At 38.8% G+C, this 23,394-nt stretch overlaps 1 protein-coding gene across 2 annotated transcripts in view; it reads right to left on the minus strand.

Annotated features, from left to right (window-relative positions):
* Positions 1–470: 470 nt before the first annotated feature.
* Positions 471–23,394, minus strand: part of LOC124722081 (mucolipin-3-like) — a 183,649-nt gene continuing 160,725 nt past the window's right edge. For both annotated transcript variants that reach the window (XM_047247277.1, XM_047247276.1), the window contains exons 9-13: positions 22,486–22,593; positions 8,428–8,550; positions 4,601–4,807; positions 3,008–3,159; positions 471–751 (exon numbers count right to left, since the gene is read on the minus strand). In XM_047247277.1, the coding sequence (XP_047103233.1) occupies positions 667–751; positions 3,008–3,159; positions 4,601–4,807; positions 8,428–8,550; positions 22,486–22,593 (675 nt within the window). In that variant the 3' untranslated portion in view covers positions 471–666. The remainder of the gene's footprint in view (positions 752–3,007; positions 3,160–4,600; positions 4,808–8,427; positions 8,551–22,485; positions 22,594–23,394) is intronic.

Genomic DNA, 23,394 nt, shown 5'->3' on the forward strand with positions numbered 1-23,394 from the left:
GTTTTGGCTATTACAGTAACAGGTCTTTATCAGGATGATATTACATACTACTGATATGCTAACAGAACAGCACTTTTTTGTTCATGGTTGTGCGGTAGCGTTCTCGCTTCCCACGCCTGGGTTCCTGGGTTCGATTCCCGGTGGGGGTCAGGGATTTTCTCTGCCTCGTGATGACTAGGTGTTGTGTGATGTCCTTAGGTTAGTTAGGTTTAAGTAGTTCTAAGTTCTAGGGGACTGATGACCATAGATGTTAAGTCCCATAGTGCTCAGAGCCATTTTATTTTGTTCATTAACTGGCCGAGGTGATTTTCACACCATTAGTGATTTTAATTCTCCATTTTCTTGTGTGTTTTCTGTTCATTTTCATGATATACAGTCATTTAGATTGGCGAGGTTTCTTACAGGATTAGGACAGAGTACATGAGCATATTTTGGAAGGGCAACACTAATTCAATTAAAGAGAGAAGAGCACTTGTAAAAATTCCAGATGTTTATATAAATTTTACACAAAGACTAGTTTGTGGCTATATACAAAATATGATACTCGCCTGTAGACAGTGTATTACTACAATTGCTCAAAATTGTCAACTGAACAAAATGATTATACAATATTCACAAAATATTTAGCACCAAATGTTTCAAAGAATTCAGAAATGTTATAGGTGTCTAAATACAGTTTGCATTTGTAACATGTGTGTATGTAGACTTTAAACCACTGGAATCTGTACACTCCAACGCCACATATGGTTTCCTGAAAAAATGAAAATGGTAGTGTAATAGTCTTTGAACACTATCATCATATCCATACAACTACAAATATTATCACAAAGACTGATCATCCACATAAGTTTTGAAACTGAATGCAACAGCAGTGCTAATAGCATACAAAATGTTTTTTGTTTTCAATGTATACACAGATCATCATCATCATCATCATCATCATCATCATAGATGCACATGGGGAAGTGTCACGATGTTGACTGGAGAGCGTACCATGTTCAAACAATTGGAGGTCAGTATGCCCGTGCACAATTATGCCTCCCCACACCATAACACCTAGACCATCAAAATGATCATGTTTGACAATGTTCCCATGGGTGCAACATGTACCATCATATGGTGACAGGTGGGAAGAAATAATGCACCCAGAAATATTGTTGAACATGATCATTTTGATGGCCCAGATGTTATGGTATGGGGACACACATATTACTTGGGTGTACTGACTTTCAAATCTTTGAATATGGTACACTTACTGGTCAACGTTATTGTAACAGTATACTCCTTCCACAGGGCTATCTTTGTAGGGTTAGATTTGTACTCGACTTCATTTTTATGGATGATAATGTGCAAGCGCATCAAACAGTGAATGGACTGGACAAGGACACAGTCCTGGATGTTGTTCCAAAAAACAGGGTTAAAAAACCACCGGACAGACAGATTAGATGCCAGGCATAAGAGTAACTGATCCAGACAATGCTTTGTTGAGTCATTTTTAGTCACTACGTGTGGTATGGAGAGCCAGAAGTTGTTTGTGTATAAGCATGGCAAGAGGCCTAGCAGTGAAATAAGTTTCATAGTATTTCGTATAACGAGCAGGGCAAGGGATCCTTTAAAGATGTCTGATTAAGCTAGACAAGGAGAGATTCACAGGTGAAAATAGCTGTCTTAAGTGCATGAGGAATATACAGATTAAATGTCAGAGGAAAACAAATTTGTAGAGCTTAATGAAGATGGGAGGCAGCCATAAAATTTAATGTAGTAAATGTATAGTGTTAAATATGCCAGTCTGGTATCATCTTGAGAGGGTGGAAGTGATCACAGTGGAGAACTGGTCCTGAGCAAGACCCAAGGGGCTGGGTCTTCCTCGTGGAATGGGGCAGTAGTATCACTACCTAGTTTTTCATGGAACTTTTGAGAATTTGTAAGGAAGCCACTGCAAAGTGTTGCAGTAGCAACCACAGGTTGGTGAGCATAGTGTGGCAACATAGGTCAGAATAACACATACACAGAAGGGTTGCGACATGGGCCAGCTGTGCTTGGCAAAACATGCACAGCCCAGTGATAATAGCCAGAGCAGATAGGATGATGTCACCACACTAGGGACCCACATTGTGAACTACATGGCCGGGGGGGGGGGGGGGGGGGGGGGGGAGGGTGGCTGTGTAACAGTGCAACAAAAGCACCTCACGGCCATGGAAATAGGAGTGAATTTGAGGCAGATTCATTTGGAGTTCAGCACTATGGCCACACCACCAGGTCTATGCTAGACGACGAGACTGAGCACCGCCAGCTGCAGTCATGGGTTCAAGACCGTGTTAGACAAGCCCCTCCTGCACCAAGTCCCCTCATGGAACTTGGTGCCAAAGTGCCGCTGCTCTGCCATCTGCACCTGCCATTACCAGAATACTGCCAGGTTGGTCATGTCCAGTGCACAGCGTTCTTCAGCTGCCTCCACAGTAGATGCAAGCAGGGCCCCGAGTTTCTGGGTGCAGCCATTCTGCAGTAGAATGCATTTGCAGCAAGAAATGTGGTGCTGATGATGGGGCCATGGCCCACGGACACACTGCCCGGCGCTGCCCAGTCTGAAGTCAGCAACGTAAGGCACCTACATGTGCAACTCCTCGACAGGTTGGAAGCCAGCCAGGTGCGAGCCAATGCCAGCCAGATTTGCTGGAGTTGTGTGTATGCCATCCATTACTAACGACAAAATGTGTATTTGAAGTTGAATAAAATACTTCTCTCGAACACCCGCGTGTCACTGGCCCCCCTGTCCCATCACACTGCCACTCACCCTACCGAGTGCTGTCAACACTCGGTCATATGAAATGGAGCAAGTGTGGGGTCATTAGAGCACATACCAGTTAGGGCAGGGGACAGAACATCCTGAATGATACAAGTATTCTGTAATATTCAACTGAAATTATTTAGGGACACTGTGGAGAATCAAAATCAAGACAGCACAAGAGATGTTTGAAATTCATTTTACTAAAATGATTTTTATTACCTCTGGCAACAACATATCCTGTCAACAAAATCACTGAGGGATGATAATGTTGTTGATAATGACTCATTCTGAATTGCTGAAACAGCTTCATCTCTTCCAGAAGAAACAAATATCTGAAGGTCATTTTTTGGAAATCCTGTCTTGTAGTACAGCTGAAATAAAATAAAACTGTTTTATTGTATTATGAAAGAAACATAACAATGCAGTTTTCCAAACTAATATTACACAAAAATCCTTTTATGTGCAATGTCTCAGAACAAAAGGTTGAAAGTTGCTATTTTCAACTTCTCTATTGTATCAGAAGTAATGCTAATCAATCAATTATTACTACTGTTGTTGTTGGGGATGTTCTTGTTACAATATTAAACTGCAATGACTCCCTCTAATGTGTGTGGTAACAAAACTATAATGTCCCAAATTTGGTACTTATGGGATGGAGGGAGAAAAAGGAAATTTACAATATACTATGAAAAATGAGCTCATGAGAGTGAGCATATATGCACATTGGACAACAATGATTATTAGCCAATGCAATCCCAGCATTGTCATTTGGTGATTTAGAGGCAGGTGGAATATCTAAACCAGAACGGCCAGACCTCAATTTGAACCTACTATTCCAGAATAAAAGTCCAGTGCTTTCACTAGCATGTCACTTTGCATAGTAATAAGAAAGGACTTCATTTTTTTATGAGACTGAAAGAAACAGGAAAGGAAAGCTGGTATGAAGGAAAGTAACATAAAAACAACATGATCAGCATAAGGAAAAGTATGAAGTTAGAGTAACGCAAATATTGTAAGTAACATCACTTAATCACATAATACATATATAATGACCAAAGCATTACAGGTTTAACATTGTCAGTGTCACATATGCAGAACTTTTCTACCCTGTGCCTTTAGTTGAATGCAAAATCACATTGCAATTTATTATAATTAAGGTCCAAAATTTTAATTATAGTAATCCTAATATTTATATACTGAGTACCCACAAAGCTGAGAATAATCTATAATGCTGTGAAACTTCCATGTACACACTGCGTACATTCGAATTAGTACCAAATGATGAGTTAATTTTACTGTCCTTACTATCCTGAAAACTAGAAGCTGTAGTAAATCAACTCACTTGACCTGCTGTTTAGGTGTTATTAATTAACTGGAACATAGGTACAATGTAATTATTCATGGACACAGAACATAAACTGTCAATGATTAGTACCTCATAAACTTTGAGATTTCCCGAGATACTGTCATAAGCTTGAACAAGGAACTTTATATGAGAAAACAGCACTGCAATCTGAGTTAAGATTCCCTTAGTGAATAGCTGGCTGAATTTACACACATGCAACAAACTTTAACAGATGGTGTAATTAATATTCCAGCAGTTCTGCCTGTTGCTTAAAGATAGTTTGGTGAACTAGACAAACGAGAAATTTCACAATAATAAGGAGGTTCCTTACAACAGGTCGCTTATAAAAGAATTCTATGTAAAAGCATAATGTATGTGGGACACCACACTGTAATAATCCTGATTAAGAGAAATGTGTTATATCTGAAGTTGTCTGAAATGCAACATTAAAAATGAACAGTACTTACTTTTATTGTTTCATATGCATCCATTATCACTGATATGAAGAGGCTGAGAATAACATATATATACAGGCTAATGAAGCCATATAGATAAATTCGGCTGTACCACCATAACATTGGTGATTTTAAAGACATTATGGAGAAAGTTGCAAACATGTCATCACCATTAATCAGGGCAAACAAACACTCAGATGTGCTTGCTAGGGATCGGAACTGCAACAAGAAGGAAATCTATTAAAATTTTTAACTGTTTGTATCACCAACAAAAATTTAACTGAATTTTCATAATCATATGTAACAAGAATAGATAATAAAAGATAATTAAAGATAGCTAAGAGGCAAGAAGACTGGCTAAAGATGGGTTGTATGTGATGCCACAACACAATACCAGCTTCATGTTTCATAATTTTCTAAGAAAGCAGTTTGCAGCCAGAGGTTGGAATGCACCAGGAAATTACATACTCAACAACAAACAAACTGTTTACATTAAGAATAATGATGTAATGGGACATAACTTCAATTGTGAAAAGGAGGCTGTTGATTGAATGTGAACAGGAACAGTCTTCAGGTAGTCAAGGAAGAGTCTGTAAAGGAACTTACTTACAATGGCACATAGCTGTTGGAGAGCAAAGCAGAAATGCATTATTTAAATAATAAAACGCTGTGCCAGTTAGGTATTTTTTAATGCATAGAACAATGTGTTTTGATAGTTTATTTTCATTATCAAGTAAAGAGAGTACATCATCAAAATGCACCATGCTATGCATGAAAAAATACGTAACTGGTCAGTGAATGACTCAGTTGCAGACTTTCTAAAAACAACATTAATTATGATGAATGAAATCAATAAATACATTAGCTGGAAGACAGAACCAACAATGATAAAATTGCCAGAATATTGAAGTTTGTATATCTTAGGGATGGAAATAAAAGGTAAGAATATACAATTTGTTGGTGTGAAGGGGTAAACATATCCAGAAGTTACCCTTAAAATGCCTTCTTAAATTGACCTGAACAGCAAGTCCAGAGTTATGAGAACAGACTTGTGTTGTCAACAAGAGTTGAGGCCACCTGTTAACAGGGAAAAATAATCATAATGAGTAGCTGTGACAATAAATTGAAAATGATTTTGTATATGGTGAAATTCGAAGGTATTTGTGAAGATGTGAGAAATAATGCAAAGTCAGGCAGGAGAGAACGATGTCATAAAAGGCTGTTTAGGGACAGTTATGCAGAAGTTACACTGTATTTTAGGTGAAGGAAAGAAAATTTTCCTATTGAGGTGGTGCTGGTTTCTGCATGGATGAAAGGGACAACGTTTCTGTACAGGATTCATTAATGGGTTGTGTGCTACTAGGAGGCAAAATAATACATGTGGTAATCTTCAGCTGAAGTATGAGAATCTTCACCTGAAGTACACGAGAACCTTTACAAGACTTATCTGATAAACATAGGGGTACAGTTGAAGTGGGAACGTGTGGGTATTGCTGCTTATACGTCAGTCATACAGTGAGCCAACTTTCCCGACACAGCCATGCACTTTGTTTAGGACCTACCAAATGAGTGAGTGAACAGGTGACAAAAATGAAATTAGATCACAGTTTCCATTAACCGGTGATCACAATAATTGCATTTGCATAACAGTTCCACTCTGACACCGATCCCAGAGGGCATAAACTACTCGGTGATGAGTGTGTTGTACGATTATGTGAGTGCGGGAGAACAGTGGACGCACCTCTGGAATGAAACAAACCTTTTTCTCATGATTGCGGGGCACCATGTATTTCGCGGAAGTGATGACGTGAAGATGGATATAAATGGAAAGCACCAAACAAACTTCCGTATGCGTCTGTGGGGAGTTCACATTAAGCTTGACCCCAGTGGTTTGAAGATTGAAGTTCCACACTCTCGAAAAATGCATTTACTGTACAGCAGCTCAGTTCACACTGCCATTGCTTTTTCTGCTGATCTGCATCCATGTGCACCACACATTGCCACGCTTTTGCCTATCGGCAGGTATGCACGCCAACAGATATCTGATGCATCCAAGTTGGGTTGGCTGTGAGCAGCTCTGGTCTGTTCACGCATTTTTGTGGTGCGGCTGCCACAGAGTTAAAGGAGAGACTAACATGGAGATCTAACAGCAAGGCAGTCTTTGAGATAAAGCCAATAACTTTATTGGAATTATCATTCAGTTTGTCGTGTTCTTAGGTTTCATGGTGCAGTGAATTGAGGAGGTTGGCTAGGTTGTTTCTACACAAGGACTGAAGTTTACTAAGAGGACTGAACAGAGTATATATCCAAAATGAACTCTATATACTTGCTTTTAACTCGCCAGCATGTCCTATCAAGTTATCTCCGAACTTCTTGTCTCTGTATGTGCTGGAAACTATTACATTCTGTAAATATCTAAGAATAATACTAAGAAGCAAACAAAAAAATTGTAATCAGTGGTAGAGAACACTCACATTTGTTCCAGTGTTTACTGTCCTTATCAAGTAAACCTGATGGACAATGTATGGCTTCAGAGATGCAATGCTAATATCGTAACTGGTTGGTACGGCTCCTAACAAAGGGGAATGGAGATTCTCAGAGTACCAGAATGGAAATGTTTGGATTGAAAGAAATACTGCTTTTGGGAAAACCTACTGGGTAAATTTAGGGAACTGGTATTTATGGTAAACTTTCTAATAATTCTGCTGCTTTCACTGTACCTCTTTCTTAGGGACCATGAGAATGAGTTAAGAGAAGCTAGGAATATACAAAAGGCGTTCAATCATTTTCCCCCTCACCACATGTGTGAATGGAATATAACAGTAAGTGGTTAACTGGCAACAAGTAGCCACTGTCAAGCACTATAGAACAGCTTGCAGAGCATATACATGGATGTAGAATTGAATTGATGAACAGAGGGAAAAGTGGGGGACAAGTCAGAAAACTTTGCATAAAAATTGCAAACGTGTCAAAGACACAAAGGCAAAGAAAGTAACACACATTTTAAAAAATCAATTTGTGTCATTAAATTTAAAGTTTCCATTTTGGTACCTTCTTGTTTTTGGTACTCTGATTTTCTTTTGACCAAGTCTGTGCTTTTGATAAAAGCAGTTAACAGTTTTTTTTTTTTTTTTTTTTTTTTGTTTACTTGTAACTCCGTACACAGTTGTGAAATTTTAGCTTTGTGAACTATTTTTATCCCTGAAGGGCATCCATTATTGCCATGTTCCACATTTTTCTAAATCTTAAAATTATATTGTTTTGGAGTGTTAGTTAGCAGTAAGGTAAGACAGTATTGGGCTGCAGATAACCAAAAATTGAGTAAAAGGAACTATGTCTGTTTAAACTTTCAGTTTTATAACTATTCAGCATAATATAATGCACCTTTCCATTCATTTTTGAAGCCACCACCATTGTCAGTCACACCTGACATTAGACCAGTAGTCAACACACCTTAACTTCTCTCAGATAAAGGCTATCCAGAATACTAATTTCTGAAGTACATTTTGAAGATTTTATTTTTTAGCTGTTGAACCCTATTACCACAGGGTGACAATATTATGTGAATAAATTAATAATTTGGCTGCTCTTGTTTTGCTCTGTGTATTTAGTCACTGCTTTGTAGCAGTATGTGTTATTTGTGGACAAACTTATTGCTGTTTGGTTATTCATTTACTAATTTTTCGCCAACTGAACCGCATGTGTCTGTCTCATAAACCTGCAATTAATAGTATATAAGCTGAGTGTAAAGTGGGTGAAACAATACAGTTAACAACATAATACTTTTCAGTGTACAAATAAGCTATAATGATAAAAATAATTACAGAAATAACAGTCACCTTCATGTGATATGGTCCCAAGATGAGCCATCCACAAAATGTAAAGCCTGCATAGATAAGAAGTGCACATAAAAGAAATCTCAAAACATGGGGTGTTGCTTTCTTGAGTGTAAGGATAACCACCTGAAAGAGAGAGAGAGGTTTCACTTTTAATGTAATTTAAAAATCATCATTCGAACAGTTTTGGTTGAAAACATGCACACAATAGTAATTTCAACAGATGACTGATCCAATTAGGAGATCGTGATGACTCGGTGTTAGGATGCTCAGTGACAAGTTTATCACTGCTCTTCCTATAATAAACAGAAAAATATGTTATAAATGGGATAAATTCATACACTAACATTTCAAAAACCTTGTCAGAATCTCACTGGTCTCGCCCATTTGTACTCAAATTCAAATGTATTCACAGGTATTCTTAAAATACTAACCCATACTGCCTGTTTAAAATATACTGTTAAAATGCTTGGGGATAACAGTTGGTGAATCCATTTAGTCTCCAGTGGCATGCCTCCGTTTTGTTATTGAAATGAGGTGTAGTTTCAGCCAACCTAAGTATAGGAAATAGCTATTTGAAACATGGGTGGATATGTGAACACACAGTTTTTACAAAAAGGTGTATTATATAGTGATGAACTTCTTGTCCCTCAACCCAATACTCTCTTTCTCCAACTGAAAATTTTTAAAAGTACGGTTTCAAGTAAACAAAATCATGTACCAAATCAATCACAAAATATGTTGGGCCTCTGATGTTTCTGAGGCAACAGTTTATTCTATCCACAGATTATTACTTACACACTCAAAATGGAATGAAAGAAGATTAAGGTTTAATACCCTGTATAGGATGTCATTCAAGATGCATTGCTCAAACTTTGATTCAAGAATGGTGAAGAGGAAATTAGACAGGTCAATTTTTATGTAACCATCCTGGCATTTGCCTACACATCTTATGGAAACTGCAGTTGATGTAAATCAGGATGACCAGTAAAGTTTCATGGATTTCACAGAAGCACATTCACATTTTTGTGCTTTTATTAATAAAGATTCAAAAAGTCTTTGAAACAACCATCATTTGGATGTTCTAGCTCTTCTTTCTTTCTGTGATTGCAAAGAAAAATCAGAATTTCCATCTTCAAGACAAAGATTGTTTATTTTTCTTTTTCCAGTAGAGATTTCTACGCTTTGTGCTACCTTCAGTAGGTTTTGATTTATCATTCTGACACGCATAACAGTACCATTTATTTTGTGCTGCTATAGTCTATGTACCATACTTTATGCAGCTTATGATTTTTCTGGTGCTGCTGCGCAGAAAGATTTTGTTTTAGTAATAAATTAAATCATGTGTGTAATTGTTAAAACAGTGATAGTGAACAAAATAAGTTATTCAAACAATTAACATAATGATAAAAGACACTAGCACTAGAAACCATAAGAAGCTGTATGGGACATTTAACACTAGCAACAAAAAAAGCTGATAGCATTATGCGAGACAGAATAATAAACAACAAAGACACAAAGAGTTAAAATGTGTTCGAGTAAAACAAAAACAAACACTGTGTCCTGCAGAAGGTAGAAATTATCTCCAATTTTTGAGAAGTATTGATTGCATATGCTTGAGTTTTGAACATATGCTCAAAGTTTGGATTGCCAGCCACACTAAATACCTGTGATTGTGGCAGTTCTAGTACTCTGAGGACTGCTTTCACCATAATGAGGTGCCCATCATATTTGGAGTGATACTTCATTACCCTCTTCACACAGACCCAGAATCTGGGTGGTTGGTGAAAAACAACCAGTGTCGAAATATGAAGCAATGATGATCCATAAATAGCAATGCCACAACCAATTCATGACCGCCTGGATGTTTCACAAAGCAGTGCCCCATGTTTGTCTGCCAAGGCATTTAAGATGTTAGTGATTTTATGCATTTTATTCTAGGTCTTTAAGGTATGGTAACCAGGTTACTTTTTTGTCTAAGATTAGAGTAGAAATCATACACATTCGTTAAATGTTAAACAAGTGTCTCCATTTTGTGTTACGTTTGGTTAAGCATGTGATATGAATGGTTTAAAATTTACACAAATAGTTTTCTGAGTGAAAAACTTTAATGCAGTCTTTTCTGTCCATTAAGTCAACTTTTTAATGGTCAGAAAATTATCCACGAATATTGAACACTTAACAGGACTCCTAAATGGGATTGGAATGGACCTAGTTTTGATATTCTAAAGACTGTTGTATCTTCCATGTTAAGAAACATACCAAACAAATGGTTTCAACATAAAGAAGTTTTTTGTGTGGTTACATTCAGGTGAAGTGCAACCATCTTAATCTACCCTGGAAGCAGCTCAGTATGTTTTGTTGTCAAATGTTTGCTGCGAATGGGTGTGTTGGGAGGGCCACCAAAAGTTGTGTACCAAATGTGTCAAAGATACTTCAAGTACTTTCCTCTCCTGTGGACACTGTCTCTCCTGTAGGATATACATATCTATCATTACATATCCACATGGCTGTGAGTGGCATGTCAATGGTGTGTTTAGGTGGCCTGTAAAGGGTAAATAGGGACCAGGGAGGATTCAGTGTTATGCTAATTCCTCTAACAAACAAGTTCAAGGTGTCATCTTTCACTGAAACTGTGTCTGTGGGATTCACTTCTCCTGTTCTGGGGAAAATTACTGCGTCCTGTGTCAAGAGGCGGCAAACACAAAATGGTAGGGGTCTATTAGTCATTAGCAGCTCAAATGTATGGTGAATAATGGTACCCTTTAGGGAAATGGAATGGAATGGGAAGGTACACCAGGTACATTCAGTGTGTGAGACTGGAGGCTTCATTCAGCATGTCGAAGAGGCTATTCTGGCAGCCACTGAGGAAGCAGGGTGCAACCAACTACATATTGTAGTGCACGCTGGAACAAATGATGCCAGTCGCCTAGGCTCCGAAGTCATACTTTGATCATTCCAGCGACTAGCAGAGAGGGTTGAGAATGCCAGCCTTAACCATGGAGTTTCAATGAAGCTCACAATCTGTAGCATTGTCCCCAAATCAGATAGTGGCCTATGGTTCTTAGTTGAGTAGAAGGCTTGAATCAAAGACAGGGTTCTGTGACAAGATAAGCTGTAACTTTTTAGACTTGCACCAGAGCGTCGAGAGTTGTAGGGTCTCCTAAATGGGTCTGGTGTGAACTTCACATCAGAAGCAGCTACCAAAGATGATGATCGTGTGTTCACCCCACACAAAGGTGTTTTTTAGATTAGATGAACCTCCATCCAATACAGATAAAATACCTGTGAAAAGCTCAGACGTACCAGTGTAAGATCCAAAGCAATGCCTCCCACAGATTGGAGTACCAAAATCGTAGTAGTAAACTGCCAAAGCATTCGCAATGAAGTGCTCCTAAACAGCACTTAAGCTCACGTAAGATTAGGCACAGAAAGCTGGTGAAAACCTGAAGTCTACAGTAGTGACATCTCTGGGGAGATGCGCACAGACACACGCAGGCGCACGCGCACGCCAGACGGAGGACTCTAACCTCCAATGGGGGGGAACAATGGGAGAGATCTGTCAAGATATACAGTCACTGTGAAGAAATATCTAAAGAAAAAGAGATTACCATACAATAGGTATAAAACAAAGCACAGATTTTTTTTTTAATATATATATATATATATATATATATATATATATATATATATATATATATATATATATATACAGGGCTATTACAAATGATTGAAGCGATTTCATAAATTCACTGTAGCTCCATTCATTGACATATGATCACGACACACTACTGATACGTAGAAAAACTCAAAGTTTTGTTCGGCTGAAGCCGTACTACAGGTTTCTGCCGCCAGAGAGGTTGAGAGCGCAGTGAGACAAAAGGGCGACAGGAGCCGAGAAAGCGTATGTCGTGCTTGAAATGCACTCACATCAGTCAGTCATAACAGTGCAACGACACTTCAGGATGAAGTTCAACAAAGATCCACCAACTGCTAACTCCATTCGGCGATGGTATGCGCAGTTTAAAGCTTCTGGATGCCTCTGTAAGGGGAAATCAACGGGTCGGCCTGCAGTGAGCGAAGAAACGGTTGAACGCGTGCGGGCAAGTTCCACGCGTAGCCCGCGGAAGTCGACGAATAAAGCAAGCAGGGAGCTAAACGTACCACAGCCGACGGTTTGGAAAATCTTATGGAAAAGGCTAAAGCAGAAGCCTTACCGTTTACAATTGCTACAAGCCCTGACACCTGATGACAAAGTCAAACGCTTTGAATTTTCGGCACGGTTGCAATAACTCATGGAAGAGGATGCGTTTAGTGCGAAATTTGTTTTCAGTGATGAAGCAACATTTTTTTCTTAATGGTGAAGTGAACAGACAATGTGCGAATCTGGGCGGTAGAGAATCCTCACGCATTCGTGCAGCAAATTCGCAATTCACCAAAAGTTAACGTGTTTTGTGCAATCTCACGGTTTAAAGTTTTCGGCCCCTTTTTCTTCTGCGAAAAAAACGTTGCAGGACACGTGTATCTGGACATGCCGGAAAATTGGCTCATGCCACAACTGGAAACCGTCAGCGCCAACTTCATCTTTCAACAGGATGGTGCTCCACCGCACTTCCATCATGATGTTCGGCATTTCTTAAACAGGAGGTTGGAAAACCGATGGATCGGTCGTGGTGGAGATCATGATCAGCAATTCATGCCATGGCCTCCACGCTCTCCCGACTTAACCCCATGCGATTTCTTTCTGTGGGGTTATGTGAAAGATTCAGTGTTTAAGCCTCCTCTACCAAGAAACGTGCCAGAACTGTGAGCTCGCATCAACGATGCTTTCGAACTCATTGTTGCGGACATGCTGCACCGAATGTGGGAGGAACTTGATTATCGGCTTGATGTCTGCCGAATCACTAAAGGGGTACATATCGAACATTTGTGAATGCCTAAAAAAACTGAGTTTTTGTATGTGTGTGCAAAGCATTGTGAAAATATCTCAAATAATAAAGTTATTGTAGAGTTGTGAAATTGCTTCAATCATTTGTATATATATAGGGTGAGTCACCTAACGTTACCGCTGGATATATTTCGTATACCACATCAAATACTGACGAACCGATTCCACAGACCGAACGTGAGGAGAGGGGCTAGTGTAATTGTTTAATATAAACCATACAAAAATGCACGGAAGTATGTTTTTTAACACAAACCTATGTTTTTTTTTTAAATGGAACCACGTTAGTTTTGTTAGCACATCTGAACATATAAACAAATACATAATCAGTGCCGTTTGTTGCATTGTAAAATGTTAATTACATCCGGAGATATTGTAACCTGAAGTTGACGCTCGAGTACCACTCCTCCGCTGTTCGATCGTGTGTATCGGAGAGCACTGCAACATACATCGCGTTTCTACAGAATGATCTGCCAACGTTGCTCAAAAATGTTCCACTGGAAACGCGTCAACGTATGTGGTATCAGCATAATGGTGCACCTGCACATTCTGCAATTGACATTAGGCTGACCCTTGACAGGATGTTCCACGGGCGTTTCATAGGACGTGGAGGACGCATAAATTGGCCAGCCCGTTCTCCTGATCTTACACCTCTGGACTTCTTTCTGTGGGGTACGTTAAAGGAGAATGTGTACCGTGATGTGCCTACAACCCCAGAGGATATGAAACAATGTATTGTGGCAGCCTGCGGCGACATTACACCAGATGTACTGCAGCGTGTACGACATTCATTACGCCAGAGATTGCAATTGTGTGCAGCAAATGATGGCCCCCACACTGAACATCTATTGGCCTGACATGTCAGGACACACTCTATTCCACTCCGTAATTGAAAACGGAAACCACGTGTGTACGTGTACCTCACTCCTCGTGGTAATGTACATGTGCGTCAGTGAAAAAGACCAATAAAAAGGTGTTAGCATGTGGACGTAATGTGCTGTTCCAGTCTCTTCTGTACCTAAGGTCCATCACCGTTCCCTTTGGATCCCTACGTAATTCGGTGCTCTCCGATACACACGATCTAACAGTGGAGGAGTGGTACTCAAGCATCAACTTTAGGTTACAATATCTCCGGATGTAATTAACATTTTACAATGCAACAAAAGGCACTGATTACGTATTTGTTTATATGTTCAGATGTGCTAACAAAACTAACGGGGTTCCATTTAAAAAAACGTAGGTTTGTGTTAAAAAACATACTTCCGTGCATTTTTTAATGGTTTGTGTTAAACAATTACACTAGCCCCTCTCCTCACGTTCGGTCTGTGAATTCGGTTCGTCAGTATTTGATGTGATTTACGAAATATATCCAGCAGTAACATTAGGTGACTCACCCTGTATATATGAGTGAAACGCATTTAGCAGTCAAGAGAGCAGTGTGTGAAGCCTTCAATGACTGTCGTAGAATATTGTCAATGACCTTAATAAAAATTCTGGTCATATGTAAAAGGTATTAGTGTCACCAAAGTGAAGTGTCCAGTTACTCATGGATGAGATTGGTACTGGAATTGAGAGTAGCAAAGCAAAAGCAGAAATGCTTAACTCTGTTATCAAATATTCCTTTACACAGGAAAACCAAGAATTATTGCCCCATCTAATTCTCATACCACTAAAAAGATGAGTGAAATAGGTATTGGTGTCAGTGGCGTTCAGTTGAAATTGCTAAAATTGAAGAAAGCCCCAGGGCCTGATGGAATCCTCATCAGATTTGATACTGAATTTGCGGATGAGTAAGCCCCTTTGTTAATTACAATCTACTGTGGATCCATTGAACAAAAAAGTGTGCTCAGTAGTTGGAAGAGAAAGATCACACCTGTCTACAAGAAGCGGAACAGAAATGATTCACAACACTACTGTCCAAAATCCTTTATATCTTTCTGTTGTAGAATCTTGGAACATATTCTGAGATCAAACAGAATAAGGCACCTCCAACAGAACAACCTCCCCCATGCCAACCAGCATGGATTTCTAATACAAAGATCATGTAAAAGCCAACTCACTTTTCTCACGACATCCTGAAAGCCATGGATCAAGAAAGGCAGGTAGATGCAGTATTTCTCAATTTCTGAAAAGCATTTGAGTCAGGACCACACCTATGGTTATTATCAAAAGTATGATCATATTGGGTATCAGATGAAATATATGACTGGACTGAGGACGCAACATGTTATCTTCATTGGAGAGTTGTGAACTGATGCAGAAGTAACTTTGGGTGTACCCTGGGAAGAGTGTTGGGTCCCTTGCTATTTATGTTGTATATTAATGATCTTGTACACAACATTAATAGTAATCTCACATTTTTTTGCAGATGATGCAGTTTTCTACAATGAAGTAGTCTGAAAAAAGGTGTACAAATATTCAGGCACACCTTGATAAGATTTCAAAGTGGTGTAATAATTGGCAGCTTACTGAAATGTATCCAATGAATATAATATCAGTGAGTCACAGGAAACTGCAAACTCATACAAATACTTGAGTGTAACACTTAGTAGGGAGATGAAGTGGAACAAACCCACAGGCTCAGTCGCGGGTAAAGCAGGTAGCAGACTGATTTACTGGTAGAATACTGTGGAAATGCAATCAGTCTTCAAAGGAAATTGGTTACAAATCACATGGGTGACCAATCCTTAAACATTGCTCAAGTATGTGGGACATGTACCAAATAGGCCTAGCACGAGATATTGAACATATACAGGGAAGGGCAGCACAAATGGTCACAGATTTGTTTGACTTGCAGGAGAGTCACTGAGATGTTGAAAGAACTGAACTGGCAGCCTCTAAGATAGACAGAAAACATTCCAAGAAAGTCTACTGACAAAGTTTCAAGAACTGGCATTAAAATGATGACTAAGGATATTAGACAACACCCTACAACATATCACTTCCATAGGGATCTTGAAGATATGACTGTATTAATTACACCACTCAAAGAGGCATTTGAATGCTCATTTTTCCCACACTCCATGTGTGTATGGAACAAGAGAGAGCCCTAATAACTGGGACAGTGGGATGTAACCTCTGCCATGCTCTTAACAGAGATTCATAGAGTATAGATGTAGATGGTTCTGCAGATGATCTGGAACACGGGATTTTGTCCTTCAGAAGCAGCGACATTTTTTCTTTAAAAAACAAACTGTGGCTCTGTCAGCACTTAAGTTCTACTTAGCTATGCTCACTAAGATGCCACTTCTCAATATGGTTGTAAGGAATGGTGTACTGCCATTTCCCAAAATGCCCTTCTTTGACTCTCAAAGTTGTGCAGTTGCTGTGGAATGGTTAATTGAATTCGTGGATTTTTTCCTGCAAGACCTTTCTTCCTCTCTCTATATGACACATCAAGCTTTTGCTCTTCCAGTTCAAAAGGCAGCAATATTTTCTAATGAAGGGCTACATTTTAACTTGTGCAGATTCACACTGCCCCCAATTGCTGAGTGGCTTTTCCCACTCCCCACAGGATAGAGAAAGTTTCAGAGTTTATGTCTATTACTGTTATACAATGGCATATTTAAAGACCACTGACATTTTAAGTGACACACATTCTGATAAACTGCTTGTAATTCAGTGTGCGGTTTGAGCTGGCTGTAGCCACTTAGCATAGGCATGTCAGTATTTCTTAAATGTATCTCATGGAAGCACAAGCATAAGAGTCTTTCCTGTGAAAGAACTTCAAATCCTTTGCAAATGTCTTGAATCCATTTCCATTTCACTGAATAATGGGAGCAATACTATTTGAACAGTTGAGCTTACCCTTCTATCTTGGTAATGAGTACAAGAAATTGAAAATTTGACCTTCATTTGGAGAACTCTACATCTGTTGTAAGAGGTATCTCATCACGTTTTGTGTGTTCTTCCTGTCTGTGTCGATAACTGAGTGGTCAGCACGATGGAATGCCATGCAACGGGGCCTGGGTTCGATTTCCAGCTGGGTCGGAGATTTTCTCCGCTCAGGGACTGGGTGTTGTGTTATCTTGACCACCACCACCAATACGCGCAAGTTGCCAAAGTGGCGTCACTTAAAGAGACTTGCACCAGGAGACCAGTCTACCCGACAGGAGACCCTAGCCACACGACATTTCATTTCATTTGTGTTCTTTCTCAGTGCTTGTTTTACACTGCCTTCAATCTTTTCTTTTATTGGAGAAGCTATAGGTGTCATCACAATGCTGGCATCTGTAACGCCTAAAATGTTATGTCCATTGATGCTGAAATTTAGTCTGACAGTAAAGTTATCTAGTTGTGAGCAACTAGCCTAGGTGATCTCAAATTAATCACTAGAAGTTTTTACTGTCCACCAAAAACCACTGTAACAGGTGTAGAATCACTCGAAGAGTCTTCACTCAGTACTGCTGAAGTACCCTGATCATGCAAAGAAAGTATTTTTTTGCTTTGTAGTTGCAAACAGGCCTGACCCTACCGAGAGTGTCAGTATAGGGGCAGGGATTAGTGGTCATGATGATGTAGCCACACTGCTTACTGAAGTTAATAAATATATCACGAAGGCAAGGAGATATATCTGGGAAGAGCAGATAAGCAGTTGTTAGGATGCTACTTAGACAATGAATAGACATCATTTAGTAGAAATGTGATGGGCATAGAGGAATTATAGGCAAAGTTTAAACTGACTTTATCTCTAAAGAAATATGTGAAAAGTGGACTAAGGATGGAAAAGACCCACTATTGTTTAATAACAAAAACTGGAAAGTGTTGAGAAAACAAACTGTTGCCCCCTCAGTTCAAAAAAGAACACGAAAATATCAACAGGCCAAAGTTGATAGAAGTTTGTGTGTGTGTGTGTGTGTGTAAAAAGATCAATGCCCAAAGCATACAACTTCCGACAACATATGTTAGTGATAAATCTTGCTGAGAATCATTGAAAATTCTGGTCCTTCATAAAATCACTTTGTGGGCCAAAGGTTTCTATTCAGTCATGTGCAGACCAGTCTGGAGAAGTAATACAAGACACCATGCAGAAAGTTAAAGTTTTAAATTTTGCATTATAAAAAAATAAAAATAAAAAAATAAAAAAAATATCACACACACAAGAGGATTGTATGGATATAGCATTGAGTGCTGCGCAAATTCCTGAATAGAGGACATAGAAATGGGCATCTCTAGTGTTAAGAAGAAGCTGAAATAGTTAAAAACAAATATGTTACCAGGGCATGATGGAATCCTGATTCTGTTTAACAGTGAGTATTCCTTGGCATTGACCCCATAATCAACACTTGTTTACCACAAACCTTTTTCTCAGTGATAAGCCCTAAGTAGAAAAAACGAAAAAAAGCACAAAGTGACTTGTATACAAGAAGGTAAAAGAATGGCCCCACAAAATCATAGACCAATATCCTTAGCATCAATCTGCTACAGAATACTTTTGCACACTCTGAGTTCGACTATAAAAAATTTCCTTCAGAGGAGAAAAGCTTCTATGCACAAATAAACAAAGAAGTAGAAAGTATTGTTCATTCTAAACTTTTCTCACATGATATCTTGCGAACCATGAACAGGAAGGTTCCATATTTACAGATTTCCAAAAAAACATTTGACACATTGCCACACTGCAAACACTTAACTAATGTCTAAGCGTACACCATATATTAAGAGGTATGAGAATGGCTAAAGTCAAAGTATGATGACATGCTGAAAAGTAATGCCTACAGATTTTTTACATGAAAACTATTAAAACTTTTTAAATAAAGCGAATGTTATTAACATTCTACATCTTTAGTCTTCACATTTACATATTTTATATAAGTTTGACTTTGTTGATGGGACCACCACCACCACCACAGTACTACTACTACTACTACTACTACTACTACTACACTCTCAAACTGAAGTCCTCTAAGTTGTTATTTAAGATTTGGAAACAGATCAAAAAATGGATGTGGCCAAGTCAGGACTGTATGGATGATGATCAAAGACAATGGACCCAAGGTGTTCAATTGTTGCAGCACCCTATGGTCTAGCATTGTCATACTGAAGGAGAGAGAGTACCTCATGTGTGGACAAACTCTTCAAATTCGAAACTTGATTACAGCATGCTGTTTCTCATGTACCGACACAGTTACTTTACACATCGCCGTGTTACACACACAATTTAGAGCCCCGCAGACGCCTCGGGCCACACATATAGAGATGTGGAAAATAAAGATATAAAGTGCTAATAATGTTTGTTTTATTTAAAAAACTTGAAGAGTTCTCACTTTTTAGCGTGTCCTCATTATAAAATCAAATACATTGCAATGGATGGTGAGTGTTCTTTAGAGGCAAATGGTCCATCAGGAGTGCCACGGGAACTGTGATAGGACTGTACATAAATGATTCTGCCTAATAGGGTAACCAGCAATTAGCAACTATTTGCTGATGACGCTGGAGTTTATGGGGAAGTTTCACCTTTGAATGACTAGGATGAAACAGGATAACTTCGATAGAATTTCTATTTGGTGTAATGAGTGGCAGCCTAACCTACATCTGAGAAAATTTAAATGAATGAAGATAAGTATGAAAAACAATCATGTAATTTTCAAATGTAGTATTGGTGGTGTGCTGACTGAGACAATTGTGTCGATTAAATATCTATATATAACATTGGAAAGTAAAATGAAATGGAATGAGTAAAAATATTGGAAGTAGAGAATGCAAATAGTGGACTTTAGTTTATTCGGATAATACTAGAAAAGTGTAGCTAATCTACATAGGAGACAATGTACAGGTGACTAGTGCCACCCATTCTTGAGCACAGTTTGGGTGTTTAGGATCCCACAAACAGAGATTAAAGAAAGACACTGAAGCAACTCAGAGGCAGGCTGCTAGATTTGTTACCAGTAGGTCTGGGAAACAAGTGAGTATTACAGGAATGTTCTATGAACTCAAATAGAAATCCCTGGAAGGAAAAAGGCATTCCTTTTGCAAAACACTATTGAGAAGTTTTAGAGAACCAGCATATGATCATGTTGTGTAAGTACCACAAAGACAAGATGTGACATCAAGGCTTGTATGGAAGCATATCAACAATCTTTTTTTCCTCGCTCCATTTGTGAGTAGAACAGGAAAGAGAATAACTTTCTACCATGCACCGTATGGTGATTTGCGGAATATGTACATAAATGTAAATTTAATGGATGCTCCACGCACAATGCTATTTCACTTTATGCTGCCACTCTCTGTTTCTTCATTCCTCACTAATGGTGGTGTCAGATACTCCTATCCTTTGTGGCTTTCTTAATTTAATGTAAGATATTTGTTTGGGGACCTTCAGTTAAATTTTTTTCCGCAGCAAATGCAGAACAGTGAGTGTTCATACAGCATGATCATTACAGAAACTGAAGCAATATAGAAGCAATATAGATGCTCATATGCATCTGATCGACAGTATCTACAGGTTGTTTTGCCTTAACATATACTCATTGTGTCTTCACACTTCTAAAAACTGGAGAAACACACATCACAGTGGGTCAAATTTAATATACTTATTCAATGTTTGACTGCCAAACCTAAGAACAGAAGCCACTGTTTTTGCAACACAAATGATTTCATGATGTTCATAGTCTGATATTGCTACTTGTTCCCATATCTTCTTTAGTTTTGATGTTGAGATGTGCACAAAACTTTTGCATGTTGCTACACCTTTGGGAAAACTGAGGGCACTGTGCAGTTCTATTTTAATGGGATATGTCTTTTAAGAGAGGATGGTAACCTGTTGAGGCATAGTTGTTTCAACTAAAGGTAGTTTAATTTCACAGTCTCTTCAATGACTTAAAAATTCCAAGAGAGATCTTCTAGACCTTTCTGGATGTAAAATGAAGATTCTCTCTTCCCTCCCTCCCCCCCCCCCCCCCCTCCTCCTCCTCCCGAATGAACAATTATCCATCTATAGAACCATAAATACATTGCATGTGGTCATGTGGAAACTGAGGTTTTTAACAGAGGCACAACTGGACCATTAAGCTAAGGTTTTTCCCATTGTAATGGGATATCCTCCAATTTCATTTTTATCAAGCTGCCTACCAGAATGGTAGTGTAAAGACTTCGGCAATAAGTCTTTCACCATGGGGACACTTCTTCAGTTTTGAAGTTCTTGCCAGTCCTCTTATACCTTTGAGCATACAGAAGTGCAGCATTTTTGAAAATCACCAGCAGTTGCTTTATCGCATTGCAAGCAATGTAAATAAAATACTGTTACTTTCATTAGGTATAATATGCTCTCTCGATAGAGTTGGGTGCAGTCACCCAAGCACAAGGAGTGGGTAAAAAACATGTGTTGTGTTCTGCAATCACACTTAATGGTGGTCACCAAAGCATACAGAGACTTGAGTCCAATATAAAACCCGTAGTACTGTCCAGTCATAACGTGAAATGTGAACTTGGAACCTGCAAGTTTTCCAAACCTGAATCTGGCCACTGTATGCTGCAGTGCCCAAGTTGCTACCCATGTGGCATACATAGCTTATGGAGTGCTGTGAAGAAAATGAGCCTACAATATAGAGCAAAAAAGAAACATTTATTGTCATTAAAATGCAGTTTGCACTGTACATAGTTTTACATCAAAGCATGTGAAATTTTCATCTGAATGAAAGGGGGGGGGGAGAGAGAGAGAGAGAGAGAGAGAGAGAGAGAGAGAGAGAGAGAGAGAGAGAGAGAGAGAGAGAGAGAGAGAGATAATAAATAAATAAACAGGCTCAGCTTATTGCAAAGAATATTTTCTATTTAATAAGTTCACGAAAAATGGAGTAATGTTTATAGAAGGATATGTAAACCAGTGATGTTACTTGCTCCATATACTGTTACATTGTGACTGAGCCAGATGACTGGGCAAATTGATTATGACCTTATCCAATGAACTGTACTTGAAATCACCTATAGTGATTTTCCTAAATCAGAAAAACCTACATCAGAATGATTTTATGGGATCTGAACCCTGTTGCAGCAGAACAACAGCAATTTTATGATCACTGTGCAACAAGAAATTTATACTTAATATGAAAAAAGTTAAGGAATGTGAACAAATAATAGAACTAGTTTTTGGAAAAAAATAATGAATAGTAAATACTCACATTGTAAGTCTTAAAAAATCCCAAATACCTCAGTACTCCAAACCACACTAGGAGATTTCCAGTCCCCAAAAGTACACTGCAAATGTTCCACTGATCTCCAGCAACTTGCTGCAATAACAAAAACGCAAAATTTAAAACACAAGTAGCTGTTATAACCAAAAAAGGATAAATACGTCTTTAAGGGGTTTCTTTAAGATCTTACTTTAAGATCTTACATTCAGTAGTGCAAACTGATCTGTGGGTGAAGGATAAAGATGCAGTATCTATAACTATATCATATGCCGCAAGCCACCTAATGGTGTGTGGCAGAGGGCACTTTTAGTACCACTATCTCATCCCCCCCAACCCTGTTCCACTCGCAAATAGTGCGTGGGAAGAATGATTGTCAGTAAGCCTCTGATTTGGCTCTAAATTATCAAATTTTCTCCTCATGGTCAATATGCTAGATCTATTTGTGGGGAAGTAATATGTTGTCTGACTCCTCCTGAAAAGTGCTGTCTTGAAACTTCAATAGTAAATCTCTTCGTGATGCCCAACACCTCTCTTGTAACATCTGCCAGTGAACTTTATTTGGCATCTCCGTAATGTTCTCTCACCAGTTAAACAACCTCGTGACGAAACGCGCCGCTTTTCATTGGATCTTCTCTATCTCCTCTATCAGTCCTACCTGATAGAGATCCCAGATAAATGAACAATGCTCAAGAACCGGGTGAATAAGCGCCTTGTAAGCTGCTTTTGTGGATGAGTTACATTTCCTTAAGGTTCTTCTGTTGAATCTGAGTATGGTGTATGCTTTTCCCACTATCTGTTTTATATGATAATTCCACTTAAGGTCGCTCTGTATAGTTATACCTAGATATTTTACAGCAGATGCTGTCTCCAACTGTTTGTCATAAATAGTGTAGCTGT

Source organism: Schistocerca piceifrons, chromosome X, assembly GCF_021461385.2.
Source record: "Schistocerca piceifrons isolate TAMUIC-IGC-003096 chromosome X, iqSchPice1.1, whole genome shotgun sequence".
Taxonomy (NCBI): Eukaryota; Metazoa; Arthropoda; class Insecta; order Orthoptera; family Acrididae; genus Schistocerca; species Schistocerca piceifrons.